This window comes from Ovis canadensis, chromosome 17, assembly GCF_042477335.2.
Source record: "Ovis canadensis isolate MfBH-ARS-UI-01 breed Bighorn chromosome 17, ARS-UI_OviCan_v2, whole genome shotgun sequence".
NCBI lineage: Eukaryota > Metazoa > Chordata > Mammalia > Artiodactyla > Bovidae > Ovis > Ovis canadensis.
In genome coordinates, this window is record NC_091261.1 from 13701016 (window position 1) to 13722258 (window position 21243).

The window sequence follows — 21243 nt, forward strand, 5'->3', positions numbered from 1 at the left end:
CTACTACATACCTACTAGGATGACCAAAATTTAAAAGAGACTGACAATACCAGTGAATGTAGAGCAAACGGAATTCCTGTATGTTGTGAACAGGAATATAAAGTGGTACAACCACCATAAACATCAAGGTCTTACTCTATAGCACAGGAAACTGTATTCAGTTCGGTTCAGTTGCTCAGTTGTGTCCAACTATTTGCGACCCCGTGGACTGCAGCACACCAGGCCTCCCTGTTTATCACCGACTCCTGGAGTTTACTCAAACTCATGTCCACTGAGTCAGTGATGCCATCCAACCACCTCATCCTCTGTCGTCCCCTTCTCCTCCTGCCTTCAATCTTTCCTGGCATCAGGGCCTTTTCAAATGAGTCAGCTCTTCACATCAGGTGGCCAAAGTATTGGAGTTTCAGCTTCAGCATCAATCCTTCCAATAAACATCCAGGACTGATCTCCTTTCAGATGGACTGGTTGGATCTCCCTGTAGTCCAAGGGACTCTCAAGAGTCTTCTCCAACACCACAGTTCAAAAGCATCAATTCTTCAGTACTCAGCTTTCTTTATAGTGCAACCCTCACATCCATACATAACTACTGAAAAAAGCTTTGACTGTCTAGCTTTGACCTTTGTTGGGAAAGCAGTGTCTCTGCTTTTGAATATGCTATCTAGGTTGGTCATAACTTTTCTTCCAAGGAGTAAGTGTCTTTTAATTGCATGGCTGCAGTCACCATCTGCAGTGATTTTGGAGCCCCCAAAAGTAAAGTCTGTCACTGTTTCCACTGTTTCCCCATATATTTGCCATAAAGTGATGGGACCAGATGCCATGATCCTGTAATAAACCATAATAGAAAAGAATATGAAAAAGATTATGTACATGTATGTTTAAATGAATCACTTTACTGTAGACCGGAAACTAACACAACATTATAAATTACCTAAACTTCAATAATGAATTAATTAATTAAATGGTACAACCACTTTGGAAAATAGTTTTGTAATTTCTTACGAAGTTAAATATACAATTCCTGTAGGAATGAAGATGTTTGTCCACAAAAATACTTTTACATGAATGTTTATGGCAGCATTATTCATAAACCCCATTGTGAAAACAATACAAATGTCCATAGATGAGTAAAGGATAAACAAATGGAGAATGGCCAAGGGTCTGAGATAACTTTTTGTGTAGATAGAAATAGTCTACATCTTAAATGTGATGGTGGCTCCATGGGTATGTATAGTTGTCACAGGCATGTATAGTTGTCTTATAAGTGTGTATAGTATGTAGAACTAATACTTAAATTATGTTAGTCTATCAGTTATGTCTGACTCTTTGTGACCCCATGGAGTGTAGCCAGCTGTAGGCTTCCAGGCTCCTCTCTATTAAATTCTCCAGGCAAGAAGACTAGAGTGGGTTGCCATTCACCTCTCCAGGGGATCTTCCCAACCCAGGGATTAAACCTGAGTCTGCTGCATTGCAGGCAGATTCTCTACCATTTGAGTGGCCAGGAAAGGTTTGTATGTAAAATTTACCCTAATAAAGTTAATTAAATAAAAGTTAAAAATAAGAGAGGAGAGGCAGTCATGAGAGAGTGACAAATGGGCAGAAGAGACAGGAAGCAAGGCAGAGGTGAGCAGCAAAGGGCATAAGGTATTATATAAACAGAGATGACAGACTGTGGACTTTGGACCCAGATAGATTCTTGAAAACATTTCCGGTGAAGCCGCGGTTCATCACCAGTTGTCTTACTACCTCTGTCAGTCCTTGCTGATTTTTCTTTTATGCTGGTAATCAGTCTGTTTCCTAAAAATTGACATGGCTTCCTTCTTTCTTCACTAATTCCTATCCCTAAATCAGTTCCTAAAAAAGGCAATGGCACCCCACTCCAGTACTCTTGCCTGGAAAATCCCATGGACGGAGGAGCCTGGTAGGCTGCAGTCCATGGGGTCGCGAAGAGTCAGACATGACTGAGCGACTTCACTTTCACTTTCCACTTTCATGCATTGGAGAAGGAAATGGCAACCCACTCCAGTGTTCTTGCCTAGAGAATCCCAGGGACGGGGGAGCCTGGTGGGCTGCTGTCTATGGGGTTGCACAGAGTTGGACACGACTGAAGCGACTTAGCAGTAGCAGCAGCAAATCAGTTCCTATCTTTTCCTTGAAGTTTTCTCTTGACTATTTCTGCCCTAGCTTAACAATTCTTGAGTGAATCTGTATCATGCAGTTAAGACCTTGATTACTCTCTAGTTGTGTTACTTTTACCCACAACTCTAGTGGAAACTGGTTGAAAGAAGATTTCTTATATTTAAACTTTTGTTACCTCCTGTCCCACATCTCATGAAATGTTCAGGAAAATGTGTCAACAGATGACCTTAATTGTCCCCTTCTTTTCATCCTTCCCCTCCAGTTATCCTAGCTTGTTGTTTTTTTTTGCATAAACTAATGCAGTATTATCTTAATTGGCCTCTCTTTTCCATACTTACCCCCTTTTTTCTTGTCCAGACAGCAGTCAGATTGATGCCTTTTAAAACTAAATCCAATAATTTTGCTCACTTACTTAAAATGCTTCTGTGTCTTCCCAGTGCACTCAGAGTAAAATCTGGTCCTGTCCACCTCATTCCTGTCTTTACCATCCACGTTTCTCCTACTCACTGTGCCTCATCAAGGCAAGTCTTCTCCCAGTGCAGGGCCTCTTTACCACTGCTCTTTCTCCTAGAATCCATTTCTTCCAGTCCTTTCTGTGGCTTCTCATGCTTCAAAGTTAAACTGGAATGCCATTCCTCTGAGGCCTCTGCAAAGGGGTGTTCACCTCCCCAGCAGGAGAAGCATTTTCTATCAGGTAACTTTATTTAATTCTTTGCAGGGAACTCAGCACATCCACGGAGAAGGCAATGGCACCTCACTCCAGTACTCTTGCCTGGAAAAACCCATGGGTGGAGGAGCCTGGTGGTCTGCAGTCCATGGGGTTGCTAAGAGTCGGACACGACTGAGTGACTTCTCTTTCACTTTTCACTTTCATGCCCTGGAGAAGGAAATGGCAACCCACTCCAGTGTTCTTGCCTGGAGAATCCCAGGGACGGGGGAGCCTGGTGGACTGCCATCTCTGGGGTCGCACAGAGTCGGACACGACTGAGGCGACTTAGCAGCAGCAGCAGCAGCAGCACATCCAAAATCTACCTTGATTATGTATTTCTTTAATGGTTTACTGTTCATATCCTCCCATCAGTTAATAACCAGCAGGAAGACAGAGGTCTTTTCTGTCTTGTCATTGTATTTCCCCAATACCTTTCATGGGGCTTGGCTTATTGACTATACTTATTGAATATATTACTTATTGACTATATTACTTATTGACTGTATTACTTATTGACTATACAGTAAGTAATCATTGACTGAATGAATGAGAATATAATTAAAAGGCAAATAATAACCACCCACTGGTTTTTTCCTGAATTTCCTTTTCCTAAAGGTTTTTTTTTTTTTTTTTTTGGCTTAATTTTTATAGGTACTTCTATTGTGACTATAAAAGCTTTTGCTCCAGACTCAATTCGGGACAGCATTAAATACTCAGTTTTTAGTGGAAATGAAGATGGAGTTTTTTCCTTGTGTTCTAAATCAGGTAACCCTTGTCTATGCTTTATTTTCTGCTCCACTTAATGTTACTAGTAAGGCATGCATCTGCAAAGAAAATTCAAGATTGGAAAGGAAGAAATTGTTAGATGTAAATAATTTCAAAGTTAAACAACAAAGCATTTTTATGGTAGCTGATGAGATATCGTAAAATATGTGTTTATGTGTATTTTCTAAGAATTCTATTCCTCACATTTCCAAGTTAAGCAGTATCTGTCCTACCCTACCTGTTATTTGGTGATAAATTGGTTTCTACTTAAAATTTACCTATCCATTTGGGAAAATTGGGAATGTAATAGGGAGATCAGTGAGAATGGGGTTGAACTGAAAATAAGCACACATGTCTAGCCTTAGGAAATTTTCAGCAGAGATTCTTCTAATTCGCCACTTAATGTCAACAGTGCAACAAAAAAGGAAAGCTGGAAAGGTTTCTATGTGGTGGTAAAGAAATTACTTCCAAATACAGCATGTATTAAATTTAGCTTTAATAAGACCATTATTGTGCCTTAAATGAATACCAATTGATTATTTGAAACATTCTTTTTTTAATCTAAAAATCTTTTTTTTAAGCTATGTCATAGATATGTATCTACTGCTTCGTTGTCAAACCTCCAGAAGAATGTTTTTAATAATTTCTGTATTACCGTACAACTGCCTTATTTAATCCATACTGTGTACACATGGGAAGAATTGAGAGGGGGGTCATTTCTTAAGCAAAAGCCTTCTCCTTCAGAGTAGTGTTACTTTTTTTTATACATTCAGCTTTTGCTCAGCAAACTCTCTGATGTAGCCTGCAAGAAGTCTTCATCTCTTCACCCCATCATGTGGTTAACGAACGGTTCAGGAAGCCTATTGGCAAGAAGGCCATTTGCAAACACCACCAAAACATTTTATCCCACCAGTCATTAAGTCTCTAGCAGTCTGATGTCTGAGGCTTCTAGGAAAGGAGCTGAGATTAGAACGTTTAGGGAGAAGCTAAATATGAGTTTGCACATTTTCCCAGGTCACCCAAATCCTTTTGCCCCATCACCCCTAACATGACCTTATTTTCTCTAGTCTCTCATTAAAATGAAGATAGAACACACCTAAGGGTTAGTTCAAAGTGGTCATCTACAGAAAACTCTCTAGTTTTAATTAAATAGTGATTGACTTAAGTTGAAATGTATTTCAAAATTTTATTGTGTTGGACACGACTGAAGTGACTTAGCAGCAGCAGCAGCACCAGCTATAAGCTGTTATGTTGAGAGATACACAACTGTTTAATAAACAACAGTAAAATAAAAGGTCACATCTTTACCACCCATCTCCAAATAAGAGACCTCACTGAACCTCAAGAAGCCCCTGTGTGCCCCTTCCCTCTCATAGCTGTTTTATTTCACCCCAGACATAATCGGTAAATCAGTAATCTCTGTTTGCTATTGAACACTACCTTTTTTTTAATTATAATTTCCCCTTTATGTTTGAATCCTTAAACAGTGCATTTTTTAATTTACTTTGACTTAAACATCATAATAGAATCACACTGAATAACTCTTCTGTGAATTGCTTTTTGCTCAACATTTTTACATGATGTGTAGTACAGAAGCTATTAAAGAAGAATAGCAAAGAATGATATGTACCTGCTACCAAGGTTACAAAATAGAACACTGTCGTTATTACTCATGTTCCCTTTGGGCCATTTTTTGATTGCATCTTTTCTCTCCACTGCTTCAGGCTGATTAATGCCCAGACTTCGGGTATAACTATTTCCTTGTGAATATACTTAAATGCATTCCTACAAATAGAAATTTAGTAGAAACATTGGTTTTGCTTTGAATTTACCTAAATGGATTAAAAAAATACCCTAAGTATTTATTGATATTGGGCTTCCCAGGTGGCACTAGTGGTAAAGAACCCACCTGCCAATGCAGGTAGACATTGAAGACGTGAGTTTGATCCCTGAATTGGGAAGACCCCCTGGAGGAGTGCACAACAACCCATTACAGTATTCTTGCCTAGAGAATTTTATGGACAAAGGAGCCTGGCAGGATGCAGTCCATAGCATTGCACAGAATCGGACATGACTGAAGTGACTTAGCCTGTATGCATGCGTTCTATTGATAGGTTTTTTAAATTCAGAGTTAGAATCATCCATGCTAAAGTGTGTCGCCGGCATTCTTTTATTCTTTTATTTTCTTTTATTCTATTCTTTTATTTTCATTGCTTTATGATATGCTATTGTAAATCTATATCACAAGTTATTTATCCATCTGCTGTTGATGAGCAGTGAGGTTTTCTTGTCTGGGGATATAATGAACAATCTCATACATGTGTCTTCTGGTGCACAAGTAAAGAGTCCTTTAAGCCCTGAAGTGTAGGCTGGACAAACACCTCAGAGGTTGCCTATGTTCGGCTGTACAGGTGGTGCCAACTTGTGTTATGAAGTAGTTCCCCCATTATATTCTACCAGCATCCAATGAGAGCTGTCTGTTTACTTCCTCTTGCCAAGCTGGTGGGTGTGAAATATTATCCCACTGTGGTTTTAACTTAGATTTTCTTTCTACTAGTGAGTTTGGGCATGTTTTCATAGTTTATTGAGAATTTCTATTTTCTTCTATATGACATGCAAATTGATATTTTTGCCTATTTTTCTTCAAGATTGTGTTTTTCTTTCTGAAGTGTAAAGACTTTAAATATATTTTATTATTGTTCATCCTTTGGTTTTGTTACAAATTTTTTTTTGTAATTTATGGCCTATCTTTCACTCTCTTAATGACGTTTTGGTTTTAATATTGTTATTGGTTGGTTGCTAAGTTGTGTCCAACTCTTTCAAGACCCCAAGGACTTGTAGCCTGCCAGGCTTCTCTGTCCATGGGATTTCCCAAGCAAGAATACTAGAATGGGTTGCCATTTCCTTTTCCAGGGGATCTTCCTGACCCTGGGATTGAGCCTGTATCTCCTGCATTGGCAAGTGAATTCTTTACCACTGAGCCACCAGAGAAGATCAATTTTAGAATGAATCAATCTTTTACTTTTTGGTTTGCCTTTTTAATATGTTGTTTAGGATATTCTTCCCTTCCTTGAGATCGTGAAATTATTCTTACATTGTCTTTTAAAAATTTTATAGTCTTCCTAAGTTTCATATTTTCATCTTTAGTGCATCTAGTGCATTGATTTTTGTGTTTTATGTGAGTTATGAATAGCCATTTCTTTTTTCCTACCCTTTCTTTTTCTTCCCTTCCCTTTCTTTTTTTTCTTAAAACCATGATTGCCTGTTGTTCTAATGACAATAACCTTCTCCTGTGATCTGCAGTACCACCATGATCATATGTATATATATCATGTTTGCATGACTTTTCCATTCATTTCTTTGTCTATCCAAACACAAACACCACACTCTCTTAATTACCTTGGCTTTGTAAGTCTTCATATTAGGGAAGCAGCACTCCCTCCCTCAATATTTACCCCATCCTCATGTTCTGCCTCAAATAACAATATATTGGCTGTTATTGGTCATTTGCTCTAACATAAAACATTGTATCCACTTGTTAAGTTTTACAGACACACACACAAGCACGCGCACACACACACACACCACACACACATGTCTACTGGGATTGTTTTTCTACAAAAGGAAGATTTATTCATGAATATTGCAGTAATATACAGCTCATCACATCTTCATTAATGTAACCCACATACCTATGGCATGCATATTTTATTTCAGGTGAAAACTCACCCAAATTAATGAGAAAAATGTCAAAAAAAAATCATATAGCTTCAATCTAGAATTTAGTCATCAGGCCAAAACATCTTCCTTTTAAATCTTGCAAAGTTTATATAACTATGCATTGTAGGTAACAATCATCTAATAAAATTTTTCCTCTTTGATGATTTTTCTTTTTTATTTGTTAAAAGAATATCTAACATTAAATCTTCTCTCTTAACAAATTTTAAGTGTACAAAACCGTATGTTAACTATAGGCACACCATTGTGCAGCAGATCTCTAAAACATATTCATCTTGCATAACTGAAACTTCATTTCCCACTAAACAGCGACCCCATTTCACCCTGCCCTGCCTCTGGTAATCACCATTCTACTCTCTGCTTCTGAGTTTTCTATTTTAGATCTGTCACATAAGTGGAATCAAGCAATATTTCTCTTTCTATGGCTGGTTTATTTCACTAAATGTAGTGTCCTCAAGGTTCGTCTATGTTGTTATATGGCAGGATATTATTTGTTAAGGCTGAATAATCTACCATTATATGAATATATCATATTTTCTTTATCCATTCATCTATTGATGGATTTTGTTGGAATTTTTACTGGAATTGTATTAACCTGCAAATTAAAGTGATTGTCTGAGAAGGCTTTATAAATAGTTCAGGAAAGAAGAGGAGCATAAAGCAAGGGAGAAAGGGAAAGATATACCCAACTGAATACAGAGTTCCAGAGAATAGGAAGGAGAGATAAGAAGGCCTTTTTCAGTGAACAATGCAAAAAGAAGAAGAACACAATTGAATGAGAAAGACTAGAGATTTCTTCAAGAAAACTGGAGATATCAAGAGAACATTTCATGTAAGGATGGGCACAATAAGGACAGAATTTGTAAGGACCTAACAGAAGGAGAAGAGATTAAGAAGAACAGAAAAACTATACAAAGAAAGGTCTTAATGACCCAGATAACCATAACAGTGAAGCCACTCACCTAGAACCAGATATCCTGGAGTGTGAAGTCAAGTAGACCTTAGGAAGCATCACTACAAACAAAGCTAGTGGAGGTGATGAAATTCCAGCTAAGCTATGTAAAATCCTAAAAGATGATGCTGTTAAAGTGCTGTATTCAATATGCCAGCAAATTTGGAAAACTCAGCAGCAGCCACAGGACTGGAAAAGGTCAGTTTTCATTCCAATCCCATAGAGAGGCAAATGCCAAAGAATGTTCAAACTACTGTACAATTGGGCTCATTTCACATGATAGCTAGGTTATGCTCAAAATCCTTCAAGCTAAGCTTCAGCAGTATGTGAACTGAGAACTTGCAGATGGACAAGCTGGGTTTCAAGAAGGCAGAGGAACCAGAGATCGAATTGCCAACAATCTTTGGATCATGGAGAAAGCAAGGGAGTGTCAGGAAAAAACATCTACTTTTGCGTCTTTGACTACACTAAAGGCTTTGACTATATGGATCACAGCAGATCATGGAAAATTCTTGAAGAGATGGGAGTGACCAAACCACCTTACCTGCCTCTTAAGAAACCTGTATGCAGGTCAAAAAGAAACAGTTAGAATTGGACATGGAACAATGGACATTTGAACAATGGTTCAAAATTGGGAAAGAAGTAAGACAAGGCTGTATACTGTCACCCTGTGTATTTAACTTCTATGCATTGTACATCATGTGGAATGTCAGGCTGCATGAATCACAAGCTGGAATCAAGATTGCCAGGAACCCCAGATATGCAGGTGATACCTCTGTAATGGCAGAAAATAAAGAGGAACCAAGAGCCTCTTGATGAGAGTGAAAGAAGAGAGTTAAAAAGCTGGCTTGAAACTCAACATTAAAAAAACACTAAAAAAAAAAAAAAAAGATCATGAAAAAAAAAAAAAAGATCGTGGCATCTGGTCCCATTACTTCATGACAAATAGAAAAGAAAAAGTGGAAACAGTGACAGATTTTACTTTCTTGGGCTCCAAAGTCACTGCAGACAGTGACTGAAGCCATGAAATTAAAAGACAAGGATAAAAGTTATCCTTGGAAGGATAGCCGTGAGAAAACTAGACAGCATGTTAAAAACAGAGACATTGCTTTGCTGACAAAGGCCTGTATAGTCAAAGTTATGATCTTTCCAATAGTCATGTACAGATGTGAGAGTTGGATCATAAAGAAAGGTGAGCACAAAAGAATTGATGCTTTCGAATTTTGTTGCTGTGGAAGACTCTTTAGAGCCCCTTGGACTGAAGAAGATCAAACCAGTCAATCCTAAGGAAATCATCTCTGAATACTCATTGAAAGAACTGATACTGAAGCTCCAATACTTTGGCCACCTGATGCAAAGAACCGATTCATTGGCAAAAACCCTGATACTGGGAAAGATTGAAGGCAAAAGGAGAAAGGGATGGCAGAGGATGAGATGATCAAAACAGCATCACCGACTCAATGGACAGGAATTTGTGCAAACTCCAAGACATAATGTAGGACAGAGGAACCTGGCATGCTGCAGTCATGGAGTTGCAAAGAGCTGGGCATGACTTAGTGACTGAACAACAACAACAACATGTTAGTTTGGGGAAAAATGTGTATCTTTACAGTATTATCTTCTAATCCAAGACTGATATGGAAATTCATACCATTTTTTTTCTTTACTAATTTTAATAGCATTATTTTTCTGCAGCATATGTCTTGCTAAATTTAGCCTAAATATTTTATACTTTTTCTTGCTGAGGTAAATGAAATATACTTCTTTCTGGTGGTGTAGCTTTGTTTACTTGAAATTAGCTTTTATATTTTGATTTCATATCTAGAAAACTTGTAAACTCTTACTGATTCTGCTATTTTTCTGTACATTTGACGTATACAATCATCTGGAAATGACGATTTTCCCATGTTTGTTGGAAGTTATGTAGGTTTTTCTCTTCTTTTATTGGTTAGCCTAGCTATTTCGACAGGCATAATTAAAACCTGTGTGCATCCTCAGTTGCTCAATTATGTTCAACTCTTTGCAACCCTTTGGACTGTAATCTGCCACACCCCTCTGTCCATAGGATTTTCCAGGCAAGAATATTGGAGTGGGTTACCATTTCCTCCTCCAGAGGATCTTCCTGACCCAGGGATCAAACCTAAATCTTATGTGTCTCCTGCATTGAAGGTGGATTCTTTACTGCTCAACCATCAGGGAAGCCCCAATTAAAGTCTAACACTAATCAATATCTTGCTCTTAAATACCTGTGATTTAGAATTCTTTATCTCCTAATATCTGCTTTTGCAATTTGTAAGGTTTACTTGACCACAAATTTAGGTCTTTCAAATTAGGCATTATTAATGTTTTTAAATGGATTCATCTGCTTGTTTTCTACTTTCTTTCCTATTAGTAAGTATTCTTTCTTACATCTCAGACTTAACTTAAAATAATTTTATTTCTACTCAAAGTACATCCTTTAATGAGAAGCTGTTGCAATGAACTTTCCCAGATTTTGTTTATTTTAAAATGTCATTATTCAGTTCTTGTTTTTAAGAGATATTTTTGCTTGGCTCAGAATTTCAGGCTCACAGTTATTTTCTCTTTATTTAAGACATTGCTCTCTGTCTTCTGGTTTCCAGTTGTATTAATAAGTCAGCTGTTGATATAAATATCATTTATTTATATCTTTCTTTGGAACTTTAGTTAGACAAATATTGGGACCATATTACTGTCTCTTACATCCTTTTCCATATTTTTCATTTCTATATGCCTCTTCTCTTCAGCCTAAGGTAGTACACTTTTCATTTCTATAAGTTTTCTTTAATTATATTTCAACTTCTGGTATTTTAAATAAGTAATCTCTTGTTCCTTGCTCTTGTTTTCAACCTTCTTTTAATATATTTTAATATATTTAATATAATATTACATATTATATGTCCAATAACTTCTGCATTTAAGTTTTTGAAAATTTGTTCTGCTACCTCTGAATTTGCTGGCTGACGTTCATGGTGCCCTGCTTCTCTGTGATTTTGGGGCTTGTTAACTATAGACTACACATTGTTGTGGAAATTTTTTATTTGAGGATTTTTTTATGTACTTTAATACACACACACACAATTTATCAAGCATTTTAGTTGCTTTTATCATGCAGGTTATTCCAATATATCGTTTACCATAATTTTGTCAAGAAATATTTCTAAGAATCTTAAATTATGATATTACATTCATCTTTCATTCCACCTTTGCCACATAATCATTAAACTTGTGTCAAAAGGCATTTAATGTAGGTTTTACCAATGTATGTATTTTAAAACATATGCCAAAGTAGAAAACTGGTATGTAGGATAAATCAGTAAACTTGATCTCTCATGTTATATTCACTTTCCTTCAGGGTAAAAGTGTGAGAAAATCATTTTATTAGTTATTGGTGTGGTAAGCTATGACTAGCTGGCTCTCTGGTGAGAAGTGTTTTCTGCCCAGTTGTGCCTGAGTGTGCCCTGTGCCACAGTCACAAACCAAAGTTTACTTTTGCGCCTAAACTTGTTGTCACTGTGGCTTAAAAATATCTACTACTCACTGTTTAAACCAGAAGGAATTTTGCAGTTTGACTAACATTGTGCATGTAAATAACAAGTGGTAGTTTTCATTCTATTATTTGCTGCTGCTGCTGCTAAGTCGCTTCAGTCGTGTCCGACTCTGTGCGACCCCATAGACGGCAGCCCACCAGGCTCCCCCGTCCCTGGGATTCTCCAGACAAGAACACTGGAGTGGGTTGCCATTTCCTTCTCCAATGCACAAAAGTGAAAAGCGAAAGTGAAGTCGCTCAGTCGTGTCCAACTCCTAGCGACCCCATACTGACATAAAACAAAGTGATCAAACTTCCAGTGTTTCAAGGATGTAGCTTTAGAGGAGAGAGTTTAAAAGCTTTGGGATAACATAAATATTTATCACGTTCTACTTTGGGCGTATGCTTATACATGTACGCAGTTTGTAATTGACTGAAGTAACCCGATTATGCTATCTGGCATTGAGTATTTGAAAAATCTTAATATCATTTTGATGTGTATAACTTGGATAAAAGCTATGCGTGTCCATATATCAGAAGAAATGTATTGCTGCAATTTTCTTCTCAAGTTATTAAATATATAACTGGCACACTAACATGTAAGAATGAGCAAAAAGTTGATATTTGTGAGCCTCTTACTCAAAAGAAAGCATGGACTTCTGCCCCTACTATTAGACAGAACCCAATAGTACTTTCATCTCCTTGGTGACAGTAGATCCCAGACATCTCTAAGAAAAAATATACATCAATCATCCAAGGCAAATCGGGTATCTGGTAGGTATGCCTGCCTTGGATCGTCTCACAGACTGGTTATTGTCTTTTCTATTTGCACAGCTTTCACAGCATGTGCCAATTATTATGCCAAAAATAAAAACCAAGCAAGGAAAGCATTAGAACTACAGATTCATTCCAAGTGCAAAATTCCAATTATCAAGCCTAAACACAACCCTTTTATTAAAAAAAGAAAATCCACTTTGATCTGCACTATGATTGGCACACTTTCTACTAAGTGACACTGGCAATTAAGTGTTGTGTTTCAATTTTATTTTTCTTTACTAATAGTAACAGAACACGATAGCAGGCTGAATGCCCTGTTTGGTGGAGACGGAGTTCCAGATGAGAGCCTTGAACCAACGTCAACTGGGGCCCCTCTCTCATTTGGAGGTGTGGGCTCAGCCTTTGTTCCATAGAGACTTCTGAAAGCTATCTTCTTTCATTACCAGCTCATCAGAAAATGCATCTTAATAATTTTTCAGCTGCCTATCATTAAATCTACTCTGAATTTTCTATCAGGGATTTTGGTAACATCAGTCTGTGGTTTGTAAAAGTAATTTAGTTTTCTAAAATTGATAACTGAATCTGATGACAATAAAAGCGAATGTATGAATTTTAAAATTTGGTATTGTAGTTAGTTTTTCATATAGAATATAAGTATTTGTTTTCTTAGTCATAGAATAGAAGCAATAAAATACTTCCCACAATGCTCAGTGCTAGAGTTAGACTTTTTAGAAAAGGCTATGGTAACTATTTGGAGGAGGGCATGGCAAGCCACTGCAGTATTCTTGCCTGGACAATCCCCATGGTCAGAGAAGCCTGGCGGGCTACAGTCCATAGGGTCACAAAGAGTCAGACACGTCTGAAGTGAGTTAGCACGCACGAATGCATGATTACCATTAGCGCCCAGGTAGGTACATGATAGCCTAAAGTTTCCTTGGCCGACTCTGGTTCTCTAGGGAAACTGGATCAGATAGATCAGAACTGTGACTCTAGGCCATATTTCCAGAAACTATACAGATTATTTCACCAGAAGACCAGATTTGTAATAACTCATGCTATTAAATGTCCTCCTTCTAAATTCAGAGCATATGTAGGTATTAAATCTGTGTCTGATGGTGGAGGGGTGAGAGACATGGGAGGACACTGGACTCTGTATCATGTAACTACAAAGAGATTCACACATGCACCGAGTTACTCTCACAGCAACCTCTGGGGCCATCCTTCAGAGCCCTGTTTTACAGAAGGTGAGCCTCTGCTCAACAGAAGCTGAGTTACTTCCTACCGGTCACAAGCTTAGTATTGGGGAAGCCAGGTACTTTACCTAAGTAAAGTATCCAGGGCTAGGATTTGTGCTTGGTTTCAGGTGTCTCAAACTTCAAATCAGTACCCATTTTAGCAAATGCCATTTGATGGAACTTCTGACAGTGAGAGCTGAGTAAATCATGACAGTGGAGTAATAATAACAATAAATTCAGTATGAAATTTAATTGTAAAGGGGAAGAAATAAAGCAGAGTAGAAACTTGAGAAGGAAATTATGTCAGGAGAGGAAGTTTCTTAATCCAGGGGAAAACCTGTGCAGGGCACAAACCCCCAAGGCTCAGTTTCCCTCACCTGGTTCTACTTGTTGCCTCGGGTTGGAACAGATATTATTAGGTGCATCTGTGTGCCAGATCCTGAGCTGGGCATTGGGAAGAGGATGGTGTAAGAGGTAACCGTGCTCACCTTGGTGAATCTTCTAAGAAACCAAGGGGAGTAACTCGGCAGAAACAGGTGAACAAAGACTCTGCAGGCACTTTGGGAGAGACTGTATGTGAGAGACATATGTGGTGATGGTATAGGCAGGAAAGAGGATCCACAGAAGTGGGGACAATCCCAGATGGATGGAAAAGCCTACAGGGAAATTCTAAAATGTGTGTTTGAGAAGCAGAACATGTGTGAGTGTTAGCATCAGAGCAGAGAGCAAAGGGGAGAAAGAGATTAATGAGATTTCTCAGGTGGGAGGGTCTGAAGCAAGTGGTCCTGGGGAGGCTAAAATGCTGAGCTTCATCATAATTGTTGTGGAAGCCAATCAAGGGCTTTAAAGATAGTCACAGTGCCTTTTTTAAACTATTTTATTCAGAATGGGAACTGGATGAGTGCAGTGGCCAGTAAGTGGGCTAATGCAGGGGACAAGGTGGGAAATGCTTGTTGCTTGGAGGAGGGCAGCAGCAGGGAGAGGGTGAATCCAGAGATGTCTGACTGCAAAGAACGGCAATGGGCTAAATACAGAGACCGAAGGATGACTTAAGACAGAATGCTCAGATCTCAGATGTTTCATGGTTTCTTTCCCTCCTACATGTTTGAACTGTGTAAATGTCTGTCTCTTCTCACCTTTTGTCACAATGACCCCAGACACTAGGAAAGGGGGTTCCAGCCAGTGGGAGGCATTGAAGAGGAGGAGAGCATGTGAGCATCAAAGATAAAATCATTTTCTATTCTTTCTTTTTTTTTCCTCTCTGGAAATAAAAATAGGAGAAGTCACTGTGAAAGAACCCAAGTTTCTTGATTTTGAAGTCAGAAAAGAAGTTCAGCTCATCGTTTTAGCTGAAAGTAGGGGGCATAGAGCCTACAGCAAAGTAGCAGTCTTTGTCCAAGATCTGAACGATCATCCACCACACTTTGAGCAAAGCGTTTACCAGGTGTCAGTGTCTGAGGGCCAGTTCTACAATCATCACATTGTACAGGTAATAGAAACGTGTTTTATATGTGTGTGTGTGAATTTTTATCAGTGTGCATCCAAATACCTAAAGACCTTTTCCAGGACATTAATTGTCATTGTTTCCTTGGCATATGCATTACATGATGTACTGGATGGAACCTTAGGTTGAAGGAAGTCTGGAGTTTCTGAGTTCACCCTTACTCCCTTCTTTCTGTGCTCAGAACCCCCCTGCCAATGCAGGAGATGTGGGAAATGTAGATTCGTTTCCTGGGTAGGGAAGTTCCCCTGGAGGAGGAAATGGCAACCTACTCCAGTATCCTTGACTGGAGAATCCCATGGACAGAAGAGTCTAGGCGGCTACGGTGCATAGGGTCGCAAAGAGTTGGGTATAACTGAGCATCTTAGCATGCATACACATGCACGTAGCACCCAGCTGCTCTTTCTAGGGACCCTGTTGGAGATCAGCAGGGAGTCTAGATGGGCACAAAAAGCAGCTCACCTTCTAAGTGTGTACAGTTTAGTGGAGAAGTCAGAAGTATACAATTTAAATTTCTAATGTGATAATAGAAAAGCATATATTGAATGTTGTGCAAGCTAAGAGGAGACACAGACAGGTCCCGATGTTTGCACTTGGTCTTAAAGTGGAGCTGTAGCCAGACATGTGCAGAATGAGGTACAGACACATGGGAAGGCCCCCTGGGCTTGGGACCTTCAGGTGTCTCACGTGAAAGGCACATATCCACTGTTTTCAAGCCCAGCCCCATCTCGGGAGAAAGCCCCATGGCCTGAAAGAGACAGCCTGTTCACATGGCAGTCTTCTTGCTCAAGCTCCAAACCCACCCACCCTTGCTAGACTATCCCTGCTTCAGGACTGCTGCACGTCTTCCTCTTTCCATTCACAATTGAACTGATGGTTTGAGTTCAAGAATCTGGGCATTAGGACACCTACAGGCTCTTGGGAATCTGCACAGAGAATGTGTATAGACCCCCTTCCTGACAGTTGGTGGCTGAGCGGGACATTCTTTTCACCTCTATAACCCATGACCCAGCATCTCATGACTCTCTCTCTGGTGCAGATGGGGCCAGGGGTGTAGGTGATCCCCTAGGTTTCCATGCAGCACCTTCACCTGGATATGTACGCAGGCCGTTCTTGATCCCTGCCTGGTCCAGATGCCATCTTCCCTCTGAAGGTGCAGACAAGACCAGCAGAGGCTCAGCCGTCTTGGAGTTTTAGCTCTGTGCTCTTCCCTTGGTCCAGGATCCCCGGGATTTCCTACATTATTTTCACAGATTTAGCCTAATTGTTCCAGGTTCCAGCGTGGTCCAGAATTGTTGAGCCTTTACTCTGGCTTCAGCCAGGACTGAGATGCTTAAGAGGAAGGTAAGGAGTAAGAGCATTCTCTCTTCCAGTCTGTACGCCCAGTGATGCTTGTTCAGCCGGGATGACTGATGCTTCAGTGTCACTGCAGGGCCTGCTTGGTCACAGTGGACCCTTCCTCCCAGGGGCGCTGGTGCTTTGCACTTTGTCACAGATGCAGACCTGGACAGAGCTAGACCACTCATGTTAAGGTGAAGGCAGCTTTAAAGCTCCAGTACACCCGATAGGGGAAACAGCCCGACCTGCCAGTGCTTCAGTAACGTAAACTTTGAGAAGGCTCAGTCAGGGACAGATACAAGGGGCTTTGTTCATGTTTTTTAGATCATTTAATTTCAGGGAAACTATTAATAAACTGTGGTTTTCCTGTGTCCTATTCAGATGAACAGGAATGTAGAAGGTTCTGGAGCTCTTGCTTTCTGTCCCCACACTGCCCAGTGCCTACCTTTTGGTTGCAGCCCCACAAACTCCCTTTAGGAACTCCCCCCCAACCCAACTCTGCCAGAAGCAGTCTTGGTAGGATTGTCAGTCAAGGTGGTGACCCCCAGCCCACCCCACCCAGTCACAGAGTGCTGTCAACTGTGTCTGTCTCATAGAGACTTTCTCTCTCTGGAATTTGAACCTTGGCTGGTAGAACCCAAGATGAAGACAAGTAAGAGCTGATTCATCTTGCTGGCAACAGCTCAGAGAAGCTGTGCCCTAGAGATATCCCTGTTCCTGTGCTTCACCTGGGCACTGTCTTCTTGCTGTGTTTCTTTCCTGGTGAAGTTGGCCACAGTGCGTTAGTGTTGATGGCATCTGAAGATCCTAAATGATATGTCTCCTGGGAGACCTCCTCTCTTTAACTGTTTAAATGTATGACCTCGGGGACACGATGGACTTTTTCTGCCTGGATACAGGTACGTTGCTCGTCCTCATGGCCTTGAGGGGAGCTGTCTGATGCTGCCTTTCTGTGCCACATGTCTGGTGTTGTGTCTTCCTGATGAGGCCCTGGGTCACCGGAGAACTCTGGCAGCAGCGTGAAGCATAGATTGAAAGGGAAGGGAGTTACAAGCCAAAGCCCACTAGGACATCAGTGTAGCCACCCAGGAGAGAGGTGACAGGAGATGGGAGCTCAGGCCAAGGCTGAGAGGCCTAGGAAATAAAAATAAACAGAAAGAAATGTATCACTCAACTTGTTCTTATGCCAGGTCTTGAATCCACTAATAGAATTAGTTTGTAATTAAAATGTAAATCAGACTAAATGGTACATCTCTGTGGAGAGTGATGCACTCTTCACCATTAGTACTTTTGTTTTATCTTCAACACTAGTGCTTGGATGACTCATCAAATAAATCACTAGGATCTAAATTTGCTAGCACTAAATCTGGGTTTTGTTTCGTTGCACTCAAAACGTGGTACTCCAACTGAAATTACTTGGAAACTCTTGCATCTAGTCTATAGAATAGTCTTCTCACCCATCATTCACTTTTATACAAAATTCAGTCATGTCTAATATTCCTTTGATCATTATCTTTAAAATGTGATTGACAATGTGATTCTTTCATAATGCATTGCTCTGAAAAATAGGCTTAACCCATTCTGCACTTTCAATGCTTACCTAATGGAGGAGTTGCTTCCTCACAGGTTTTTGCCACAGACCAGGACAGTGGGTCGAATGGCCTCGTCGAGTATTCCATTCTCTCTGGCAACCAAGGAAACGTGTTCCAAATGGATCCGCTGAGTGGTGTGCTAACAGCAAATGTGATTCTGGATTATGAGTACACCAGCGCCTACAGGTTTGCCCCAAGCTCAGATCCGTTTGACTAGCTATTCTGCCTTGTTGCTTTGGGCATGACTTCCTGTTTGGTATGCTTAGCTATAAGATGTGTTTTCCCTTCGCTCCAACTTAAGATTGTCCTTGATACACTGAGAGAGTCTTAGGAAATAGACGCTATTTGGGAAAGGTGATTGGACTACCTTACCTAAGAATGTTGAGATTCCTTTTGATTCTAGGAGTTCATGCATTTGTGATGCCATTAAATATGATATTAAATGAGAGACATTAAAGACATTTGTGAAATGCCTCCTGAGCTATAGAGACCCTGCAAATGTTGTTTTAGGGTTTTTTTTTTTTCGTTATTTTAATTTTTATTTTTACTTTATTTTACTTTACAAAATTGTATTGGTTTTGCCATACATTGACATGAATCCACCATGGGTGTACATGCGATCCCAAACATGAACCCCCCCTCCCATCTCCCTCCCCACAACATCCCTCTGGGTCATCCCCGTGCACCAGCCCCAAGCATGCTGTATCCTGCATCAGACATAGACTGGTGATTCGATTCTTACATGATAGTATACATATTTCAATGCCATTCTCCCAAATCATCCCACCCTCTCCCTCTCCCTCTGAGTCCCAAAGTCCGCTATACACATCTGTGTCTTTTCTGCTGTCTTGCATACAGGGTCATCATTGCCATCTTTCTAAATTCCATATATATGTGTTAGTATACTGTATTGATGTTTTTCTTTCTGGCTTACTTCACTCTGTATAATCGGCTCCAGTTTCATCCATCTCAACAGAACTGATTCAAATGTATTCTTTTTAATGGCTGAGTAATACTCCATTGTGTATATGTACCACAGCTTTCTTATCCATTCATCTGCTGATGGACATCTAGGTTGTTTCCATGTCCTGGCTATTATAAACACATGAAAAGATGCTCAACATCACTCATTATTAGAGAAATGCAAATCAAAACCACAATGAGGTCACTTCACACCAGTCAGAATGTCTGTGATCCAAAAATCTGCAAGCAATAAATGCTGGAGAGGGTGTGGAGAAAAGGGAACCCTCCTACACTGTTGATGGGAATGCAAACTAGTACAGCCACTATGGAGAACAGTGTGGAGATTCCTTAAAAAATTGCAAATAGAACTACCTTATGACCCAGCAATCCCATTGCTGGGCATACACACCGAGGAAACCAGAATTGAAAGAGACACATGTACCCCAATGTTCATCGCAGCACTGCTTTAGTTATTTTTAAAAATAGTGAAGACTGAATGATGTTTCTCTTTTTAGTCATTTATTCATTTTTGTGAGGAAAGTACAACCCTGTTATCAGGTCCATGTTACATGACTCTGTTCTGATAGAAATAATCATCTTAAAGTGCACATTCAATAAGAGATATATTTTTTGCCTAGAGTTCCAAATATGCCAGACTTACACAGAAATTCTGTGAAGGAGAGAATGTGTCATAGGTCTTCTGTGATTTTTAAAAATTGGTGTTTCCAAGTGTCTAGGCATATATACAGAGATATTTGTGACTTCACAGTCTATAAAAGAAAATGAAAGACTCTAAGGGCACAAAATATCTGTGAATGGGAGCTGCATCAAGAATGATAACCCAACCTTTCATGGAAGACAACAAAACTGATTTTAAAGAAGAGGTATATGTGCACCAATGAAGATGGAACCCTAAGATGTATGGCTAAGTGAAGGAGGGGACAAGGTGCCCCACGGTGCTTTCCTGCAGGCCTTTTTGAGTGAAAACACACCTGTGAAATTGCACAACTTTAGGAAGAAAACCTAAGAAACCATAAACCTTGTTTCTGAGGAAGTGGTCACATGGGAAGCCTGGACTTCCTTACCATGCATTTCCGTCAGCCTTGTATTTGTATGGCTTTCTGAAAGGCCACATACACAGCGTTTCCTGTAATCTTCCCATCACCCCCAAGGAAGTTCAGTTAGGCTTTTTCTCACTCACTGATGAGACAAGTGACATGCTGCGGTTTGCTCAGGATCACAGAACCATTTCGTCGTCCATCATGTCTTAGCACCAGGTGCCTTGATGCTGTGTTGTGCTGCATATACCATACTGGCTACATAGCAGACTTCCTTTTGAGGGAAAAAGTAAGAATACAAGAGACCCAAGCCTCAGTATTCTCCGAGGCCAGACTACTTACATGTTATGCGAGGAAAGTGCAGTGCATTCTTGTGGCTCAGTTGCTCAGTCTGTCAGTCGTATCCACTCTGCGACCCGTGGACAGCAGGCTCCTCTCTCCATGGAATTTCCCAGGCAAGAATACTGAATGGGTTGCCGTTTCCTACTCTTGTGGTTAAACAGCAAGAGCCAGTTAAAATGGGATCTGTTCCTGGGCAGACTGGATTAATTTACCTCTGAAAAACTTCCCAACTCTAAACATTTGATTAAGTATTTAGTTCTTTTTGTTTAATATATTTCAAAATATTACTTCAAAGGTATTTTAAAAGTTTAGTTTAAGGTCTTACCCTGTCTTAAGTAGTAGGATCTTTTTCAGTAATATTTTAGTGTAATCAGTTGTTATGATACTTATTATATAAACATTGAAATCAATCATATAAATAAAACCCTGCTACATTGCCTCTCTAGTAATTTTAAGCACAAACCTCTTTTTTCTCTCCATAGTTGACTGCAGGTAAATCTCAGTCTAGTTGCTACCTGAATGATTACAAATTCAGATTCAAGAGTGTCTGCCCTGTTTCAGGAACTATGTATTTCCTGATTGTAATGACT

At 39.7% G+C, this 21243-nt stretch overlaps 1 protein-coding gene across 1 annotated transcript in view; it reads left to right on the forward strand.

Annotated features, from left to right (window-relative positions):
* Window positions 1–21243, forward strand: part of DCHS2 (dachsous cadherin-related 2) — a 348116-nt gene that overhangs the window by 295198 nt on the left and 31675 nt on the right. The window contains exons 14-16 of the mRNA XM_069558324.1: window positions 3497–3610; window positions 15137–15348; window positions 18325–18476. Coding sequence (XP_069414425.1) covers window positions 3497–3610; window positions 15137–15348; window positions 18325–18476 — 478 coding nt within the window. The remainder of the gene's footprint in view (window positions 1–3496; window positions 3611–15136; window positions 15349–18324; window positions 18477–21243) is intronic.